This window comes from Leucopleurus acutus, assembly GCF_964270905.1.
Source record: "Leucopleurus acutus genome assembly, chromosome: 3".
NCBI classification, from domain to species: Eukaryota; Metazoa; Chordata; class Mammalia; order Artiodactyla; family Delphinidae; genus Leucopleurus; species Leucopleurus acutus.
Window position 1 is genome coordinate 41109605 of NC_139145.1, and position 21574 is coordinate 41131178.

At 39.0% G+C, this 21574-nt stretch overlaps 1 protein-coding gene across 1 annotated transcript in view; it reads left to right on the forward strand.

Moving 5' to 3' along the window:
* The window catches only part of RNF145 (ring finger protein 145), a 71219-nt gene that overhangs the window by 20500 nt on the left and 29145 nt on the right, over nucleotides 1–21574 (forward strand). The window contains exon 4 of the mRNA XM_082837332.1: nucleotides 15011–15102. Coding sequence (XP_082693458.1) covers nucleotides 15011–15102 — 92 coding nt within the window. The remainder of the gene's footprint in view (nucleotides 1–15010; nucleotides 15103–21574) is intronic.

Genomic DNA, 21574 nt, shown 5'->3' on the forward strand with positions numbered 1-21574 from the left:
TATTGTAATTATTTTAGGTCACCACAAACTGCACCCATATAAGATGGCAAACTTAAGAAAATGCTCTGTGTTCTGACTGCTCCACTGACTGACCGTTTCCCATCTCTCTCCCTCTTCTTGGTCCTCCCTATTCCCTGAGACACAATAATATTGAAATTAGGCCAGTTAATAACCCTACAGTGGTCTCTTAAGTGTTCAAGTAAAGGAAGCGTCATGTGTCTCACTTTAAATCAAAAGCTAGAAATTATTAAACTTAATGAGGAAGGCATGTCGAAAGCTGAGATAGGCTGAAAGCTAGGCCTCTTGTGCCAAACACTTAGCCCAGTTGTGAATATAAAGGAAGGGTTCTTGAGGGAAATTAAAGTGCTACTTCAGTGAACACATGAATGAAAAGAAAGCTAAACAGCTTTATTGCTGATATGGAGAAAGTTTTAGTGGTCTGGAGAGAAGATCAAACCAGCCACAACATTCCCTTAAACCAAAGCCTAATCCAGAGCAAGGCCCTAATTCTCTTCAATTCCATGAAGGCTGAGAGAGGTGAGGAAGCTGCCCAAGAAAAGTTTGAGACTAGCAGATGTTGGTTCATGAGGTTTAAGGAAAGAAACCATCTTCATCACATAAAAGTACAAGGTTAAGCAGCAGGTACTGATGTAGAAGCTGCAAAAAGTTATCCAGAAGATCTAGCTAAGATCATTAATGAAGGTGGCTACACTTAACAGATTTTCAGTGTAGACAACGCAGTGTTATATTTATAAGGAAGAAGATGCAGTCTAGAACTTTTATACCTAGAGAGGTCAGTGGCTTCAAAGCTTCAAGTGACAGGCTGACTCTATTAGGGGCTAATGCAGCTGGTGACTTTAAGTTGAAGCCGATGCTCATTGACCATTATGAAAACCCTAGGACCCTTAAGAATTATGCTAAAATCTACTCTGCCAGTGTTCTATAAATGGAATAACAAAACCTGGATGACAGCATGGTTTACTGAATATTTTAAGCCCACTGTTGAGACCTACTGCTTAGAAAAAGATTCCTTTCAAAATATTACTGATCATTGGCAATGCATTTGGTTGCCTAAGAGCTCTGTCAGAGATATATAACAAAATTGAATATTTTCATGCCTGCTGATATAACATCCTTTCTGCAGCCCATGGATCAAGGAGTAATTTTGATTTTGATCTTCAAGACTTATTTAAGAAATATATTTCATAAGGCTGTAGCTGCTGAAGATAGTGATTCCTCTGATGGATCTGGGCAAAGTAAATTGAAAACCTTTTGGAAGGAATTCACCATTCTACATGCCAGTAAGAACATTTGTGATTCATGGGAAGAAGTCAAAATATCAACATTAACAAGAGTTTGGAGGATGATTCCAGCCTCATTCCAGACTTTGAGGGGTTTAAGTCTTCAGTGGATGTAGTCACTACAGCTGTGGTAGAAATAGCAAGATGACTAGAATTAGAAGTTGAGCCTACAGATGTGACTGAATTGCTGGAATCTAACAACAAAAACTGAAGCACTGTAGCTTCCTATGAATGAGCAAAGAAAGTGGTTTCTTGAGACGGAATCTACTGGTGAAGATGCTGTGAAGAGTATTGAAATGACAACAGAGGATTTAGAATATTATATATTACATAAACAATTGATAAAGCAGCAACAGGGTTTGAGAGAATTGATTTTAATTTTGAAAGAAGTTCTACAGGCTTCCCTGGTGGCACAGTGGTTGGGAGTCCGCCTGCCGATGCAGGGGACGCGGGTTCGTGCCCCGGTCCGGGAGGATCCCGCATGCTGTGGAGCGGCTGGGCCCGTGAGCCATGGCTGCTGGGCCTGCGCGTCCGGAGCCTGTGCTCCGCAACAGGGGAGGCCGCGGCAGTGAGAGGTCCGCGTACCGAAAAAAAAAAAAGTTCTACTGCCGGTAAAATGCTATCAAACAGCATTGCATGCTACAGAGAAATCCTTCATGAAAGGAAGACTCTGTGTAGAACACTTCATTCTTGTCTTTTTTTTTTTAACATCTTTATTGGAGTATAATTGCTTTACAGTGTTGGGTTAGTTTCTGCTGTATAACAAAGTGAATCAGCTGTACATATATGTGTATCCCCATATCCCCTCCCTCTTGCTCTCCCTCCCACCCTGCCAATCCCACCCCTCTAGGTGGTCACAAAGCACGGAGCTGGTCTCCCTGTGCTATGCGTCTGCTTCCCACTAGCTATCTATTTTACATTTGGTAGTGTATGTATGTCAGTGCTACTCTCTCACTTCATCCCAGCTTCTCCTTCCCCCACCCAGTGCCCTCAAGGCTGTTCTCTACATCTGCGTCTTTATTCCTGCCCTGCCATTAGATTGATCAGTAGCACTTTCTGAAATTCCATACATATGCGTTAGCATGCAGTATTTGTTTTTCTCTTTCTGACTTACTTCATTCTGTGTGACAGATTCTAGGTCCATCCACCTCACTACAAATAACTCAATTTCATTTCATTTTATGGCTAAGTAATATTCCATTGTATATATGTGCCACGTCTTCTTTATCCAGTCATCTATTGATGGACACTTACGTTGCTTCCATGTCCTGGCTATTGTAAATAGAGCTGCAGTGAACATTGTGGTACATGACTCTTTTTGAATTATGGTTTCTCAGGGTATATGCCCAGTAGTGGGATTGCTGGGTCATATGGCAGTTCTATTTGTAGTTTTTTAAGGAACCTCCATACTGTTCTCCATGGTGGCTGTATCAATTTACATTCCCACCAACAGTGCAAGAGGGTTCCCTTTTCTCCACACCTTCTCCAGCATTTATTGTTTGTAGATTTTTTAATGATGCCCATTCTTACCGGTATGAGGTGATACCTCATTGTAGTTTTGATTTGCATTTCTCTGATGATTAGTGATGTTGAGCATCATTTCATGTGTTTGATGGCAATCTGTATATCTTTGGAGAAATGTCTGTTTAGGTCTTCTGCCCATTTTTGGATGGGATTGTTTGTTTTGTCGATATTGAGCTGCATGAGTGGCTTGTGTATTTTGGAGATTAACCCTTTGTCAGTTGCTTTGTTTGCAAATATTTTCTCTGATTCTGAGGGTTGTCTTTTCATCTTGTTTATGGTTTCCTTTGCTGTGCAAAAGCTTTAAAGTTTGATTAGGTCCCATTTATTTATTTTTGTTTTTATTTCCATTTCTCTAGGAGATGGGTCAAAAGGATCTTGCTGTGATTTATGTCATAGAATGTTCTGCCTATGTTTTCCTCTAAGAGTTTTATAGTGTCTGGCCTTACATTTAGGTCTTTCATCCATTTTGAATTTATTTTTGTGTATGGTGTTAGGGAGTCTTCTAATTTCATTCTTTTGCATACAGGTGTCCAGTTTTCCCAGTACCACTTATTGAAGAGACTGTCTTTTCTCCATTGTATATTCTTGCCTTCTTTATCAAAGATAAGGTGACCATATGTGTGTGGGTTTATTTCTGGGCTTTCTATCCTGTTGATCTATGTTTCTGTTTTTGTGCCAGTACTGTACTGTCTTGATTGCTGTAGCTTTGTAGTATAGTCTGAAGTCAGGGAGCCTGATTCCTCCAGCTCTGTTTTTCTTTCTCAAGATTGCTTTGGCTGTTCGGGGTCTTTTGTGTTTCCATACAAATTGTGAAATTTTTTGTTCTAGTTCTGTGAAAAATGCCAGTGGTAGTTTGATAGGGATTGCATTGAATCTGTAGATTGCTTTGGGTGGTGTAGTCATTTTCACAATGTAGATTCTTCCAATCCAAGAACATGGTATATCTCTCCATCTGTTTGTATCATCTTTAATTTCTTTCATCAGTGTCTTATAGTTTTCTGCATACAGGTCTTTTGTCTCCTTAGGTAGGTTTATTCGTAGGTATTTTATTCTTTTTGTTGCAGTGGTAAATGGGAGTGTTTCCTTAATTTCTCTTTCAGATTTTCCATCATTAGTGTATAGGAATACAAGAGATTTCTGTGCATTAATTTTGTATCCTGCTGCTTGACCAAATTTATTGATTAGCTCTAGTAGTTTTCTGGTTGCATCTTTAGGATTCTTTATGCATAGTATCATGTCATCTGCAAACAGTGACAGTTTTACTTCTTTTCTGATTTGGATTCCTTTTATTTTTTTTTTTCTTCCCTGATTGCTGTGGCTAAAACTTCGAAAATTATGTTGAATAATAGTGGTGAGAGTGGGCAACCTTGTCTTGTTCCTTATCTTAGTGGAAACGGTTTCAGTTTTTCACCCTTGAGAACGATGTTGGCTGTGGGCTTGTCATATATGGCCTTTATTATGTTGAGGTAAGTTCCCTCTGTGCCTACTTTCTGGGGAGTTTTTCTCATAAATTGGTGTTGAATTTTTTCGAAAGCTTTTTCTGCATCTATTGAGATGACCATATAGTTTTTCTCCTTCAATTTGTTAATATGGTGTATCACATTGATTGATTTGCGTATATTGAAGAATCCTTGCATTCCTGGGGTAAACCCCACTCGATCATGGTGTATGATCCTTTTAATGTGCTGTTGGGTTCTGTTTGCTAGTATTTTGTTGAGGATTTTGGCATCGATGTTCATCAGTGATATTGGCCTGTAGTTTTCTTTTTTTGTGACGTGTTTGTCTGGTTTTGGTATTAGGGTGATGGTGGCCTTGCAGAATGAGTTTGGGAGTGTTCCTCTCTCTGCTATATTTTGGAAGAGTTTGAGAAAGATAGGTGTTAGCTCTTCTCTAAATGTTTGATAGAATTTGACTGTGAAGCCATCTGGTCCTGGGCTTTTGTTTGTTGGAAGATTTTTAATCACAGTCTCAGTTTTCAGTGCTTGTGATTGTTCTGTTTATATTTCCTATTTCTTCCTGGTTGATTCTCGGAAGGTTGTGCTTTTCTAAGAATTTGTCCATTTCTTCCAGGTTGTCCATTTTATTGGCATAGAGTTGCTTGTAGTAATCTCTCATGATCCTTTGTATTTCTGCAGTGTCAGTTGTTACTTCTTTTTCATTTATAATTCTGTTGATTTGAGTCTTTCCCTTTTTTTCTTGATGAGTCTGGTTTCTCAATTTTGTTTATCTTCTCAAAGAACCTGCTTTTAGTTTTATTGATCTTTGCTATTGTTTCCTTCATCTCTTTTTCATTTATTTCTGATCTGGTTTTTATGGTTTCTTTCCTTCTGCTTTCTTTTTTGTTCTTCTTTCTCTAATTGCTTTAGCTGTAATGTTAGGTTGTTTATTTGAGATTTTTCTTGTTTCTTGAGGTACGATTGTATTGCTATAAACTTCCCTCTTAGAACTGCTTTTGCTGCATCCCATAGGTGTTGGGTCATCGTGTTTTCAGTTTCATTTGTTTCTAGGTATTTTTTGATTTCCTCAGTGATCTCTTGGTTATTTAGTAGTGTATTGCTTAGCCTCTATGTGTTTGTATTTTTTACAGATTTTTTTCCTGAAATTGATATTTAGTCTCATAGCTCTGTGGTCGGAAAAGATACCTGACACGATTTCAGTTTTCTTACATGTACCAAGACTTGATTTGTGACCCAAGATGTGATCTGTCCTGGAGAATGTTCCATGACCACTTGAGAAGTGTATTCTGTTGTTTTTGGATGGAATGTCCTATAAATATCAATTAAGTCCATCTTGTTTAATGTGTCATTTAACGCTTGTGTTTCCGTATTTATTTTGATTTTGGATGATCTGTCGTTTGGTGAAAGTGGGGTGTTAAAGTCCTCTACTATTATTGTGTTACTGTCAGTTTCCCCTTTTATGGCTGTTAGCATTTGCCATATGTATTGAGGTGCTTCTCTGTTGAGTGCATAAATATTTACAATTGTTATATCTTCTTCTTGGATCGATCTCTTGATCATTATGTAGTGTCCTTTTTCTCTGTAATCGTCTTTATTTTAAAGTCTGTTTTGTCTGATATGAGAATTACTACTCAAGCTTTCTTTTGATTTCCATTTTTTCAGTCTATATGTGTCCCTACGTCTGAAGTGGGTCTCTTGTAGACAGCACATGTATGGATCTTGTTTTTGTATCCATTCAGCCAGTCTGTGTCTTTTAGTTGGAGAATTTAATCCCTTTACATTTAAGGTAATAATTGATATGTATGTTCCTATTACCACTTTCTTAATTGTTTTGGGTTTGTTATTGTAGGTCTTTTTCTTCTATTTCCTGCCTAGAGAAGTCCCATTAGCATTTATTATAAAACTGGTTTGGTGGTGCTAAAGGCTCTTATCCTTTGCTTGTCTGTAAAGGTTTAATTTCTCTGTTGAATCTGAATGAGATCCTTGCTGGGTAGAGCAATCTTGGTTGTAGGTTTTTCCCTTTCATCACTTGAAATATGTCCTGCCACTCCTTTCTGGCTTGCAGAGTTTGTGCTGAAAGATCAGCTCTTAACCTTACGGGGATTCCCTTGTATGGTATTTGTTGCTTTTCTGTTGCTGCTTTTAATATTTTTTCTTCGTATTTAATTTTTGATAGTTTGAGTAATATGTGTCTTTGCATGTTTCTCCTTGGATTTGTCCTGTATGGGACTCTCTGTGCTTCCTGGACTTTAGTTTGACTGTTTTCTTTCCTGTATTAAGCAAGTTTTCAACTGTCATCTCTTCAAATATTTTCTCAGTCCCTTTCTTTTTCTCTTCTTCTTCTGGAACCCGTATAATTTGAATGTTGATGCGTTTACTGTTGTCCTAGAGGTCTCTGAGACTGTCCTCAGTTCTTTTCATTCTTTTTTTTACTCTGCTCTGCAGTAGGTATTTCCACTATTTTATCTTCCTGGTCACTTATCCATTCTTCTGCCTCAGTTATTCTCCTATTGATTCCTTCTAGAGGATTTTTAATTTCATTTATTGTGTGGTTCATCATTGTTTGTTTGCTCTTTTGTTCTTCTAGGTCCCTGTTAAACGTTTCTTGTATTTTCTCCATTCTATTTCCAAGATTTTGGATCATCCTTACTATCATTACCTGAATTCTTTTTCAGGTCGACTGCCTATTTCCTGTTCATTTGTGAGGTCTGGTGGGTTTTTACCTTGCTCCTTCATCTGCTGCATATTTCTCTGTTTTCTCATTTTGCTTATCTTACTGTGTTTGGAGTCTCCTTTTCACAGGCTGCAGGTTCGTAGTTCCTGTTGTTTTTGGTGTCTGTCCCCAGTGGCTAAGGTTGGTTCAGTGGGTTGTGTAGGCTTCCTGGTGGATGGGACTAGTGCCTGTGTTCTGGTGGATGAGGCTGGATGTTGTCTGTCTGGTGGGCAGGACCACGTCCACTGGTGTGTTTTGGGATGTCTGTGAACTTATTATGATTTTAGGCAGCCTCTTTGCTAATGGTTTGGGTTGTGTTCCTGTCTTGCTTGTTGTTTGGCTTGGGGTGTCCAGCACTGGACTTCTCTGGTCTTTGAGTGGAGCTGGGTCTTAGCGTTGAGACAGAGGTCTCTGGGAGAGCTCTCGCCGATTGATATTACGTGGGGTCAGGAGGTCCTTGGTGGACCAATGTCCTGAACTTGGCTCTCCCACCTCAGAGGCTCAGGCCTGAGTCGCGGCTGGAGCACCAAGATCCTGTCAGCCGCACGGCTCAGAAGAAAAGGGAGAAAAAAATAAAATAAAATAAAGTTATTGAAATAAAAAATAAGTAAATATTATTAAAATTTAAAAAGTAATTTTAAAATAAGAGAGCTGCCAAACGAATAAACAAGTCCACCAGTGATAATAAGCACTAAAAACTATACTAAGATAAGCATAAAAATCAGAAACTAGTCTGTCACATACAGCAAACCCCAAGTCTACAGTTGCTCCTAAAGTCCACGGCCTCAATTTTGGGAAGATTCCTTGTCTATTCAGGTATTCCGCAGATGCAGGGTACCTCAGGTTGTTTGTGGAGATTTAATCCGCTGATCCTGAGGCTGCTGGGAGAGATTTCCCTTTCTCTTCTTTCCTTGCACAGCTTCTGGGGTTCAGCTTTGAATTTGGCCCCACTCTGTGTGTAGGTTGCCCTCTAGTGTCTGTTCTTTGCCCAGACAGGAGGGGGTTAAAGGAGCGGCTGATTAGGGGGCTCTGGCTCACTCAGGTTGGGAGGAGGGAGGGCTACGGTAGTTATAATTGGAATGTGGGGCAAGCCAGCGTGATGTTGCACCAGCCTGAGGCGCGCCATGCATTCTCCCGGGGAAGTTGTCCCTGGATCACGGGACCCTGGCAGTTGTGGGCTGCACAGGCTCCCAGGAGGGGAGGTGTGGATAGTGACCTGTGCTTGCACACAGGCTTTTTGGTGGCTGCAGCAGCAGCCTTAGCGTTTCATGCCTGTCTCTGGTGTCCACGCTGATAGTCGTGGCTCATGCTGTTCTCTGGAGCTCATTTAGGCGGTGCTGTGAATCCCCTTCTCGCGCACCCCGAAACAATGGTCTCTTGCCTCTTAGGCAGTTCCAGACTTTTTCCCAGACTCCCTCCCAGCTAACTGTGGTGCACTAGCCCCCTTCAGGGTGTGTTCAGGCAGCCAACCCCAGTCCTCTCCCTGGGATCCGACCTCCAAAGCCCGAGCCTCAGCTCCCAGCCTGGTCGGCACCGATCCTCTGTGCAGGAATCTCTCCACTTTGCCATCTGCACCCCTCTTGCTGTGTCCTCCTCCGTGGCTCCAAAGCTTCCCCACCACCCTTACCCCAGTGTCCGCTCGCGAAGGGGCTTTGTAGTGTGTGGAACCCTTTCCTCCTTCACGGCTCCTTCCCACTGGTGCAGGTCCCGTCCCTATTCTTCTGTCTCTATTTTTTCTTTTGCCGTACCCAGGTACTTGGGGAGTTTCTTGCCTTTTGGGAAGTCAGAGGTCTTCTGCCAGCGTTTAGTAGGTGTTCTGTAGGAGCTGTTCCACATGTAGATATAGTTTGATGTATTTGTGGGGTGGAAGGTGATCTCCACGTCTTACTCCTCCGCCATCTTGAAGGTCCTCCATCCATTGTTGTCTTATTTTAAGAAATCGCCACAGCCACCCCAACCTTCAGCAACCACCACCCTGATCAGTCAGCAGCCATCAACCTTGAGGCAAGACCCTCCACCAGCAAAAAGATTATGACTCGCTGAAGGCTCAACTGATGGTTAGCTTTTATTTAGCAACAAAGTATTTTTAAATTATAAGGTACGTACTTTTTTTTTAGACGTCATGCTACTGGACACTTAGTAGACTACAGTATAGTGTAAACGTAACTCTTATATGCACTGGGAAACCAAAAAATTCATGTGATTTGCTCTTTTGTGGTATTCACTTTATTGTGGTGGTCTGGAACTGAACCCCCAGTATCTCCAAGGTATGCCTTTACTCATATAATGAAGCTGATTCTCCTTAAGTGAATAAAAACTAGTTTAGAATATGTTTATAAAATGGGTATAACTTGCATTTCACAAGAATTAAACTTTAGAAAATCCATGGGCACAGCTCAGTATGAACATTTAATATTAATATTCTAATTGAACTCATTAGAATTTGATAAATGTCAGGTTCTTTAATACTTAAAATTCTAAACTATGCTTTTCATTTTGAGTGATCTAAGGAATGTATTTTACAGCGTCAACCCTACTTTAAAATTGAGACAATCCAGAACTACAGGGAAAAAAAGAGAAATTGTACAAAGTGACATGACCATTACTGTGAGAGTGTTTTCATGGTTTACATCCACAGTTAAGTGTTTTTCTCTAAAATTTTAAACTTCATTATTCTTAAATGCCTTGTGTTATTGTTAGGTTTATGAACCAGTGTATCAATTTTGTACATGTATGACTTAAGAGCCCATGGGTCTCAAATGATAAAAGTGTACTCTTTTTCATCCTTGTCTTGGGTGTGTAACTATGATTTCAAATGTAAAACTTTCCCAAGAGTTACTTATGTGTCAATACAGATAACTAGGTCTCCATTTTATGAAAGCTTGTGTAATTCAAAGCTATAGATGAGGGGTTGTCTCTTTTGGAACTGTTAGCATTTTGGGCTGTGTCATTCTTTGCTATGGAGCAGTTGTGTGCATTACAGGATGTTAACAACACCCTGTCTCTGCTAACAGATTGCAGAATACCCCTTCCGCACAATTGTGAAAACAGAAAGTACCACTAATTGCCAAACGTTGTCACCCGGGGAACAAGATTTTTTCATTTGAGAACTGTTGTTAGATAAAGGAATTGTAAAATGAATTTTATCATTATACACTCAACTCCTAATTTTGACAGGAATAAAATTGGTCCATTTCAGTGTCAGATATGTTCTCTTCTTTTGAACATTATCAGATCAAGGCACTAAATATTTAGTAGGTGGTCAGAAAGAAGCTGAAGAGAGAAAATAGGGTGGCCGTGTGACAGAAGATTTAAATGATGAAACTGGGTAGATGAACTGTTCAATTGCTAGTACAATGCTTAGGGTGTGGTAGGTACTCAAATCCCGGTGTTTGAACATCTCGGAATTCCCTAGTGGCCCAGTGGTTAGGACTCTGCACTTTCTGGTTGGGGAACTACGATCCTGCATGCTGCACTGTGCGGCCAAAAAAAAAAAAAAAAAAAAATCTCATTATCTGGGATCTCTTAAATTGAGCAGTGCCTTTTTTTCGCACATATTGCGAAAGATAACTTGGAGGGCTCACCACTTTGTTCTGTGTACAAATAGATTAGGTTTCTTTGGAATTAATATTGTTTGAAAGCTTTAAGTGGCCAGAATGTACAGATTGTTCCTAGGTTGTTCAGTGACGCAGCCAGGTTGCTTGAGAGACTTAGAAATAAAGATCTTTAATCAGCTGATGAATTGATAAGCTCCTAGGTTTTGTTGTTATTTATTTTTTTATAACTTGTATACTTCTCTTTATAGCAAGAGTTTTTCCTATTGTAAGCTATCCTTGGGGCTCTTTTTATACATCTTACACATTCCTTATGCCCCCAAATAGTTGCAACAACAGGAAAGTAGTGTATCACAAGTGGTGTAGAGAAGTGGATTTTCAAAGTGTTCAGTTTACTGGTGCTCAGCATTAATTGTTAGCATTGCACAGATTGCACAAGTGAGAAAAGAGGTTTAAGAAGGGGAAGATTTTATTCAGTTACAAGCAGAATGCAGGAATTCTTGTTTCTGACTAACTTAATGCATTCTACTCTTTAAATCTAAATTTAAAAATTCTGATACTGCTTTTGAACATTTCATCTGATTCAGTCTTAAAATAGGTATAAAATTCTGTTAAAAATAGAATTTCATGGCTCTTGCCTCAGAATAAATTTTGGCCTAAAATGACTCATGGAATTTTGGATAATTCTTTCTCTGGATCCTTCTTATTTAGGCTTACTGTCTTGTTTTTTACTGTTGTAAGTGACCCACTCCATTGAAACTGAGTAACCAAGAGTTTTCATTGCCAGCATGAGATTCCCTGAAGTTGTACATCACTTAGATATAGAGATCTTTGTTAATGTTGCCAGTTTTGTTTTTTTTTTTTCACCAGTTTTTCTGTATAGTTTGGGAGGCAGTGCTCAGATTCTTCTCTCAGAAGAGATAGGTAAGTAGTGGCTGCTTGGCAAGACGAGTAGTTTAGCCTCCACCAAAGCCACTGCCCTGGCTCTGGCAAGCCAAGCTCGGCCAACCCAAAGGGACTGCAGGCCTTCTGGGTCTGGCTGTCTTTACTGAGGTGGGGCCTATTGGTGAGTCAGCCAAACAGAGAAATTCTGAAGACTGTCTTGAGAGATAGGAGTTGAGCAAAGGGGAGAGGGTCTGAGGTGCCTAGGAAAGATGTTAATTTCTTTGGTAGGGTGATTGATGCAATGACAGGTCGGGCAGTCCTGGGAGAGGCTGCAGCATTGAGAGAGAGCTGTTCATAGGGTCTTAGAAGAGGGCAAAGTGGGAGAGCTAGTGGGCAGAAACTGCTTAAACTCAGGGTGTTGTCATTGTGGCCTAAAGGTTGGTGATTATTCTGGAATGTAGTCGTCCCTTAGTGTCCTATAATCTCAACAAACCACAGAGTAATGAAACATGGAAAGAGAAAAAGAACTAAAAAGAAAATCATAAAAAGAATTAGAAAGTTAAGAGGAAACTTTAAAAACAACAACAACAAAACCACCAAAGCAACATAGGGTAGGATAAAAGAAAAGGAAATAGTTGCATTAAACCCTTTAAAATAACCCTATGAAATAGAATGAGAGGTAAAATAAGTGATATTTAAAATAAAAAGGCAGAAAAAACTAGCTAAATGGAAAAATATGAATCTAGAAATGAAGATAATAGAAGATAATTTTTAAATAGAGTTGTGAATATAAAAATAAAAATTTAAAAGACCATTACAGCATTCTGTATTTTTTTCTTACAGCATTTGTCACAATTGTAATTTAATAATGGTTAGCATGAGTATTTGTTTAATGTATGTCTCCTCTCCTGGTTTGTAAGCTTCATCCTAACAGCAACTGTGTCTTTCTTGTCTACCGCAGTATTTTCAGGGCCTAGCAGTGTGCTAGCAACATAGGTATACAGCAGATTCTTTTTGAGTTAGAATAAAAAAGTATACAAAATATTAATTTTCCTTAGAAGTTTTGATATGTGAAATTAGAATTTAAGGTAAGGGACTAAAGAAAAACAAAGAGGCTTTTAAAAAGAGGGTAAGCTGAAGTAGGCTAGGAAATAATACAAAACAATTAGCAAATGTCTCAGCAATAAGACATTCTTGATAATGTTGAGTTTCCTGAGTTTCTCATGAAACATCAGTAATATGATGACAAAAGCAAATGTGAGAGAAAATAAGACAGGGAACCCAACTCTGTCATCTCCTCCCCTCACCCCTCTCTGTGAGAGAGCTCCTGGGACTGAGGTCCTTTTGGTCCATCTTTTGGCTTTTCCCCTTGGAGGTAGTGCTCCTGTAGGCCCCCCTTTTTTACTGAGGTGAAATTCACATAACAAAATTAACCTTTTAAAGCGAACAGTTCATATAGTACGTTCATAATGTTGTATAACCGTCACCATTATCTAATTCCATTTTCATCACCCCAGAATGAAACCTGCAACCCTTAAATAGTTGTTTCCATTCCCCCTCCCCCAATCCCCTGGCAAACACCAACCTGCCTTTTGTCTTTATGGGTTGTCCCTGGCCTCTTTTTACTTTTTAATTTAATTTTTTTAAAGTCTTTATTGGATTTGTTACAATATTGCTTCTGTTTTATGTTTTGGTCCTTCAGCCGCTAGGAATGTGGGATCTTAGCTCTCTGACCCAGGATCAGACCTGCACCCCCTGCATTGGAAGGCGAAGTCTTAACCACTGGACTGCCAGGGAAGTCCCACGTGGCCTCTCTTAAACTGGATCTATTTGAAAGGGATGTGCTATGGCCAAAAAGAAATTATTTGGCTTTAAAGGCCTAGGTAGTACTGGGACTCAGAGCTACATCTCTTTAAAATATAAATTTATTTCTTTAATAGCATTTTCAAAGACTTCGTAAGCGTACATGGTAGTTATGTGTCTATTTTATTTTAAACTTCATAATTCTCTTAATTCTTTAGCTTTCTATCTTAAAGCTATATAAAATATAATAATTACATTGACGGTTACCTATACTACTCTAGTAATCAGATGTTTATATATAATTTGCACGTGTAGCGTTTGTGTCTCTCTACATTAAAACAGGATTTCAACCACTGACCTTCTGGAGTGGGTAATTCTTTGTTGTGGGGGCTGTTCTGTGCACTGTAGAATGTTTTAGCAACATCTTGGCTTAGGTGCCAGTAGCACCCCTCCACCCTTCCAAACTGTGACAACTAAAAATGTCTCCAGACATTGCAGACTATCCCTTCAGGGGCAAAATCACCCCTGGTTGACAGCCACTGCATTAGAATCATTCCCCTTGAGAATTTGGCTTTCTCTTTACTAGAAAGAGACTTTATTTGTTAAAAATAATCCTCCTAGAGTTATAGAGGAGAATTGCAAAATCACCCAAGAAGCTTAGTCATTCATTGGTTTTTATAATTGTTCCCAAAACTGCTTTAAATTTTTATTTTAGTTTTTAATGTTGATTTTTGGCAATACTCTCCTTGCTGATTATGTAAAGGTCATTTCTTGTTTGGCTATGTTATGCTGAAGGAATTCAACTTGATTGCCTAATAGGAAGTAATTTCATGGAAAAAGTAAATACAGCCATCTGAGTTTTTCAGAAATACTTGAAACATTAAAACTATTAAAGTACAGTGAATAAAGCATTCAGCAATTGAAGAAAAGGAGAATTTTTTTTAACACAAACTTTCCTACTTTGATGTCAGAAGAACTTAAGACAACCATGTTCTACTATTACCACTGAACTTATTGATAATAAAGTAAATTCTCCCTTTTTGTGCTTCCTGCCTCTGCCCTAAAAGTTCTGTTTTCTCAGAGTGTAAAGGCTCTTTGGCCAATACTTAAATCTTGTTATTTCTCAGTGATCAATGTTAAATGAATTAAGTTTTAAAAGGAATATTTGATTTGATTTAAAATTTATCTCAAAATAAGTTTGTAGCCTACAAAATATTATAATTCTAATTATAGATTCCCTGTAGACTTGAAAGTGACAGTTTTTAAGGATTGTCCTGCTACAAGCTAGTTTGCTAGCTAGTTTGTGATTTTACCTGTAACTAATTAAGTATACCTTGGGACAAAACTTTGGGGAAAAGAAGATGGGAGGGATGATGGAAGCTAGTCAAAAGAGGGGAAATTCAATGTAATAGTATTAGGTGTTATCAGTTAAGTAGTAGGGTTGAGAGATGGCATCTCAACTGGCTTTTTCCTGGGCATAAATTATTTAATTAAGGTCATGGGAAGAAAGAAAATCCCACAAAGTGGAGCCTTGGCTGCTTCTCTGCATAGTAAAATTCAGTTTCAGTAAATTCTCTTTCCAGTGCATGGACGAAGGAGATGAAGGCCATCCCTCTATAATTTTTTGTACCTAAATTTTTCCTTAGTATAGATGTGGATAGAGGTGTTATTAACATAATATGCTTTTTATAAGAATGCTGTGCTATAGCAGCTTCTATCTCCCATATGTGCTTGGAATGTATCTAATACATTCTTATCATTTTACTTATTTAGGGACTATGTTAGGAGTGAACTGGAGTCCGCCTATGAAGGACCAATGTATTTAGAACCTCTCTCCATGAATCGGTTTACCACAGCCTTAATAGGTAAGTATTATAAAAGAATTAAAAGTGTACGTAGGAACCAACCAATCTTAATTACTATTTTCTAAAATTGGTTCATACTTAATACAAAAAACTGGAAAACTCAAAAGTTATTCATGATGACTTTCAAAACATAGCCATTGTTAAATGTTAGTCTTTTTCTTTCATACATAGGTGTTTCTTATTTTACATGTTTATGATCACATATAGCCTGTAGTTGCTTGTGTTTTTTTAAGGGTAATGTAAGTATTTGGGAAGATTAATTTTAAAATAAAGCTAATAATTACTTTGTAAGATTAAAATGAAATACGTAATGTCTTAGTATTGTTTACTGTTGTTGAAAGCCGTTATCCTATAGTCAAAAATAAAGTGCCAGAAACATCAAGAACTTGAGACATGATTGAAATATTCAGGTAGCAGAATGCTTAAAACAGAAGTGTTGGCTAGGACCCCAAAACAATATAGATACAGTCCAAAGTGAAATACTAGACCCTACCATGCCAAAGTTGCAAAAAACAAAGTGAGAGAAAACCTCTCACTGTTGTGGCCTCTCCCATTTCGGAGCACAGGCTTTGGACGCGCAGGCTCAGCGGCCATGGCTCACGGGCCCAGGCGCTTCGCGGCATGTGGGATCTTCCCGGACCAGGGCACGAACCCATGTCCCCTGCATCGGCAGGCGGACTCTCAACCACTGCGCCACCAGGGAAGCCCATAGTATGTAATTCTTAAATTCACCCATGTAGAGGGTGTTAAGAGGTTGAATGTTGGGATTTGAAGGAGGATTTCTTTAGGGAGCTGTTTTCTCTAAAATACCTGCGGGGCCCTTCTCATTTAGAGAATTTAGTGGTAGACCATTTGGAGACACATTTTTTTGTGTGGCTTAGGGGGGATACTACAGACTGGTGTCCAACCTAGGCCTGCAATATCTAAAGCTACACCATCCAGAACAAGCCACATGTGGCTTGTGAGCCCTTGAAATGTGACTAGTCCAAATTAAAATATACTGTCATGTAAAACACATCCAATTTCTCAAACGTAGTACAAAAACGATATAGACTGTCTTGTTAATTTTTTAATATAGATTGAATGTCTATGTGATAATATTTGGGAAATATTAGATTAAATAAAATATATTATTAATTAATTTTACTTTTTTTTACCTTTATAAAATGATGCTACCAGAATATTAAACATTATATATATGGCTTGTATTATAATTCTAGTCTGATATAAAGGCCAGCACTGGGCTGGCTGGCTGGCTGTTGAGTTTCTGACCGTGGAGTGAAAATGTCTTGAGAGGTTCTCCTGTATCATCTAATCTGTGTAGGCAAAGGATGTTAGTTTACTATGGACTAGATGAGGGCCCCAAGAGTCAATGGAATTTTCTTAGGTCCTCCCAAGACGGCCCTTATAAAGGATGAGAAGACTCCAACAGGGATTGAATTTAAGGAGCTGAGGAAAGAACCAAAAACAGCCAGAGGAGGGTACATAACAAGCATCAAGGGTACTGCAGATGAGAGATCCACAGTGATGGGAACAATCAGAAGAATCCTTAAAAGTGCCCAGGAGAAAGGAGATCCATTTTAAATACGCCAACTGTAGGGAGCACCAATACCATACCATTGTAAGAACATAGTTCAGTAAGAATTTTCTACTTCCCTCCCTCTCCTTCCCTGCCTGCTTCAGTCGTGAGTAAGTCAGGAAAAGAGTGAGATTGTGCTGGCAGAGAAAGAGGAAGAAGATTGCCTTAACCTCTCTACTCCCTCTCACAATTGCAGGTTTTCTGTTATGCCGTAGGAGGCCTCAGCTGGAATAAAGGAAAACTCTCAACTTTAAATCAGTTTCAAAGTTTTGTTTGTTATTAGATTGAGATTAGATTAGATTAGATTAGATTGTATAACCTGTGCTAGATTAGAAAAGGTATGGGACTTGCCTTAGGGGCAGGAGAACACTCAGTTCACAGAGTGGCTTTTAAGACAGTAGGACACAAAAATAATGTTGCTTTATGGCTATATCCCATGAATTGGTATATTCAGTAGTGGTGACATCCAAGTATGAAAATATTTACTAGGTTAGAAAACTCATAAAGTGTTCTCTTTTATTCTATAATGGACGCAATTTAGTATAAATCTGTATATTTCCTTAAATTTTTCCTATCAGTGGTTATGATAGTGTGTTTACTCAACTAAGATTCAATTAATTGGAAATAAAACAAAATCCGTAAACTATTAAGTAGCAATTTTCTTTAGACTTTGATTTTAAAGTAACTTTCTACTCCTTTTCTTCCATTTCACTAATGAACTTTTAATGAAAAATTAAGTAATTTGAATATACCATCATTTCTTAGGATTACAGACTTCTTGGAGATAGTTCTTACAGTGGAATTCTGAAATCCAAAGAGTACATTGTGATTTTGATTTATTCAGAATTGTCAGTTGGAATAGGCATGTCAAGTTAAACAACTTCCTTTTCTCCTGGAGCTATAGGAAAGATTTCCACTAACAGTATGACTCCTTCCTTCTTTCACCTAAATAAGAGGAGTAGTCTTCTCTTAAAGAGAATCACAGCATATGAGTCATAGTCTTCTGTGAAAGAAGATAAATGAAGCCTGTAACCCCAGAGCTGAACACCGAATGTGCTGTCCTAGACTTATGGGAATTTTCAGAGCTTAAAGGAAGTTTACAGCATGCTGAACAAGGAAATTTTTTTTTTTTAAGAAGAAAAAAGAGAATTTTATTTGAGCCAAACTGACGATTATAACACAGGGAGCAGATTCTCAGAAAGCTCTGAGAATTTGAAAAAGGAAATTTAAATATCATAGCTATGAGTACAGTGAAAGTAAGACATACCAGAATGAAAATTCCTAATCATTCCTAATATTAAAGCATTTCCTCTGAGTATTTTATTTCTTTCAGAGTTTTAGCTAATTTTTTAATCAAAGAAATATACTTACTTTTAAAACTCAAGAAATACCACAATTTTATGATGAAAATCGGTTTTCTCCTGTACCACTCCTCTCTACTCTCAGGTATCATTCCGCAGAGGCCTTTCTCCTTTCAACTCACCTAACTTTTCCCTGCTGTTTTCTCTTTTGTCCCTTTCTGGAAATTCTCTTAATTGGTAAGGTTCCTCCCACATTGAGCCCCTAATTTTCTTACTGTTCCATTTTCCTTTTTCTCTCTCTCTCTTTGTCTTACTTTCTGAGATTTCCCAACTTTATCTTACAACCCTTTTGTTGTTATATATTTTAATATCCTGGAGTTTGTTTTCTTTTTATTGTGACAGTCTTTTAAATTTCTTAGATATATTATTTACTTTGAAGCTTTCTTTTTTTTTTTTTTGTGGTACGTGGGCCTCTCACTGCTGTGGCCTCTCCCGTTGTGGAGCACAGGCTCAGTGGCTGTGGCTCACGGGCCCAGCCACTCCACAGCATATGGGATCCTCCCGGACCGGGGCACGAACCCGTGTCCCCTGCATCGGCAGGCGGACTCTCAACCACTGCGCCACCAGGGAAGCCCCTGAAGCTTTCTTTTGTTCCTTGCGTTCTCTCCATTTGTTTTGGTCTTTGCCTTACCTGGGACAGCAGTATTTCTTAAGCCTGGATTAGAATCACCTGGTTATATTACATAAAAAATTATAAATACTGATGCCTAGACCCCATATGAGGCTGATAAACTGTAAGTTTTACTTAAATATCCTTGTGTGATCATTTGTATTAAAGTGAGTTATTAAGTTGTCGATTGGAATCTCTTTAAGGCTTACCAACGGGTATGTTTCACATTTGGTGTCAAGTGCGACTGGCTGTTTTTTGGGACCCCTAAGTGTGTGTATTTGTAGGTCTTTTCACTTGGACTTGGGTCAGTTTCCCCAAAGAAGAATCTTTCTGTCTCCTGTAGGGGAGGCTAGTGTCAGTGACAAGAGCTAGGTGGCAATAAACATGGCAGCAGTGTTTGGAGATCTAGAGTGATCTCATCCTTCTGGGTGCAGACTTTTATTTTAATCTCCGTTTTTCATTTGGGCACTGCACCTCACCTCTGCCCTGAGCTGTGCACAGTGCCCAGGAGCCTATTTCAGCCTTTCCGGAGAGCAAAATTCAGTCTTCTTCTCAGGGTGGGGAAAGAGTAGTGGCCTGATAGTTGTTTTCTAGCCCCTAAGATTTTGTTGACTTATCTTACTAGGTGGCCTCTTCTCAGTATTCTTTTTCTATTTCTTTCTTTCTTTTTTTTTTTCTGAGGGTAGAAAGTGAGATTTATTGAGTATACACTGCGGGGGAGACCAAAAGGGGGTCTACGCTGGGGGAGAGAAACTGGGCTTCTTTTATGGTTCCCTCTGGTCACCCTTGGGTTAATGTTCCACCCGTTTGGTGGTTAGGGCTGGGTGTGTCATAGCTCTATCTGCCTGGAATGCCAACTGCTTGTGACTACTGATAATCTCCCGTTGGGGGGAGAGTGCATTTGTCTTATCTTAAAAGGACCGCCCCAGCCTAAGATGGCTGTTCTTTTGTTAAGCTCTACATTTCCCCCCTGTCAGATCAGCAGAGTCAAATCATTGACATCTGGGCAACGACATCATCTTGGGCTACTTCCTGCTGCGAAAGGGTGACATTGGGTCCCAGTTGGCTTTGCTGGTCGGCTGTGGGGCTGTGGGATTCTGTGTGAATAGAAATTTTGGGAGGCCTGTTTGAGAGTAGTCAACTGTATTGATTCTAGAGGTTGGAATCCTTGTCTTGTCACCATTTGTAGCTTGATGGAATGAAGTTGGTTTTGTAGCAACTTGTTTGACGTACTTGGTGACGTTGGTGGATCAGGATGGAAAGAGAAAAGAGGATCTCACAGTGTGCCTGGATTTGCCCCAGACGAGCTGCCGCTGCCGAATGCACCAGGTGTTAGAAGTGAGGAGTCCCAAAGCTAGGCCCAAAGGACACTACCACCCCATCGGGCAGGGACAATCAGTCGATATGGGACAGGGCTTTAGGTCCGCCAGAGAGTCAGGATGTGCAATCCCTGGTCTCCAGGGACCTTAGACCATCGGCAGTGTTGAAGAGGAGAAAAGACTTTCCAGAATGTAGCCCTTGGGGTGACAGTGAGTCGGAGCCCGTCTGGAGACCTTGGGTCCCGCTGAGCAATAACCCTGGCCGGGGACCTTCAATTGCCCCAAGTCATTAGGCCGATCACTACTATTGGAAGACTGATTAGAAAAGGCAGAGAGAGGCATTCCCTGTATGGGCCACCAAAATGCTGTGGAATGTGGTGATGGGGCTGGCAATGTGGGTGGTAAAAGAATTTACCAAGCCAGAAGTGAGGGTAGAAAGCGAGATCTATTGAGTACACTGCAAGGGAGCAGAGGGTGAGAGCAAGCTGTGGGGGAGGGGATCTGCCTCAGTTTTCTTTATTATTAGGTGTTTTTCTCTTTCTTAATGCCTTTATGAATGTTTTTCATGTGATTTGAATATCAGTTCTTTAAAGGCTAAAATTAGTACTTTGTGGGAAAAAATACCACATATGTTACATACAGTGTAGTAGATTGTTAATAAATTTTCAGCTTTGTATAAAAATAGTTGCAGTTTTTTAATTCTTCTAACAATAATATGGATAGAACACAAATTAGAATCTAAAAATATTGTTTTGCTTTTCATTGGCAAGAAGGAAGAGAATTTGACTGATTCCTAAATTAATTTGGAAGATGACATGTTCAAGAATTTCTAAGAAATTCTGAGAGGAGCAATAAGAGGAGACTTGTCCAGTCAGTGAAAAGGAATAGTGGGCACTGTCATCAGAGTAGAGCACTGAAAAAAATTAGCAAGTTCTGACACAGACACAAAATATACAGAAGATTCTGAAGTATACCAAAGTGGCATTTCAAATTAACGAGAAAAGAATTGGACGATTCCAATAGCTAGTTTTGAGACAACTGACTGCACATCTGGAAAAACAAACATAGGTCTTTACTTTTTACCTTATTCTAAAATAATTTCATATATATTAATTTTTAAATTAAAGAAAATATAGGTGATTACATGTATAATCTTGAGTAGGGGGAGCCATATAATTAACCATGGCACCAGAAGTAGAAACCATTAAGGAAAAGATTGATAGGTTTGACTCTTTATAATACAAACTTCTATACTATGAGAGAAAAAAGTTATTAAAATACTCAAATGACAGATTGGGAAAATAGAATCATATGATAAAGGAGGTTAATATCTTGATCAAACAACAGAAGGCTACATATCCTAGTAAAAGAATAGACAAAGAATGTGAACAAACGTTTTGCCAAATAATTGCAAATGCGTTTACATGTTGATCGGACAAAAAGTTCGTTTGCGTTTTTCTGTAAGGTTACGGAAAAACCTGAACGAACTTTTTGGCCAACCCATTACTTATTGGTAATGTTCAGTGCTACTGGTAAACGACAAAATACAAATTTAACAAAAACTTAGAAAATATTCCTTGCCCTTCCCTTTCTTAAATTATTT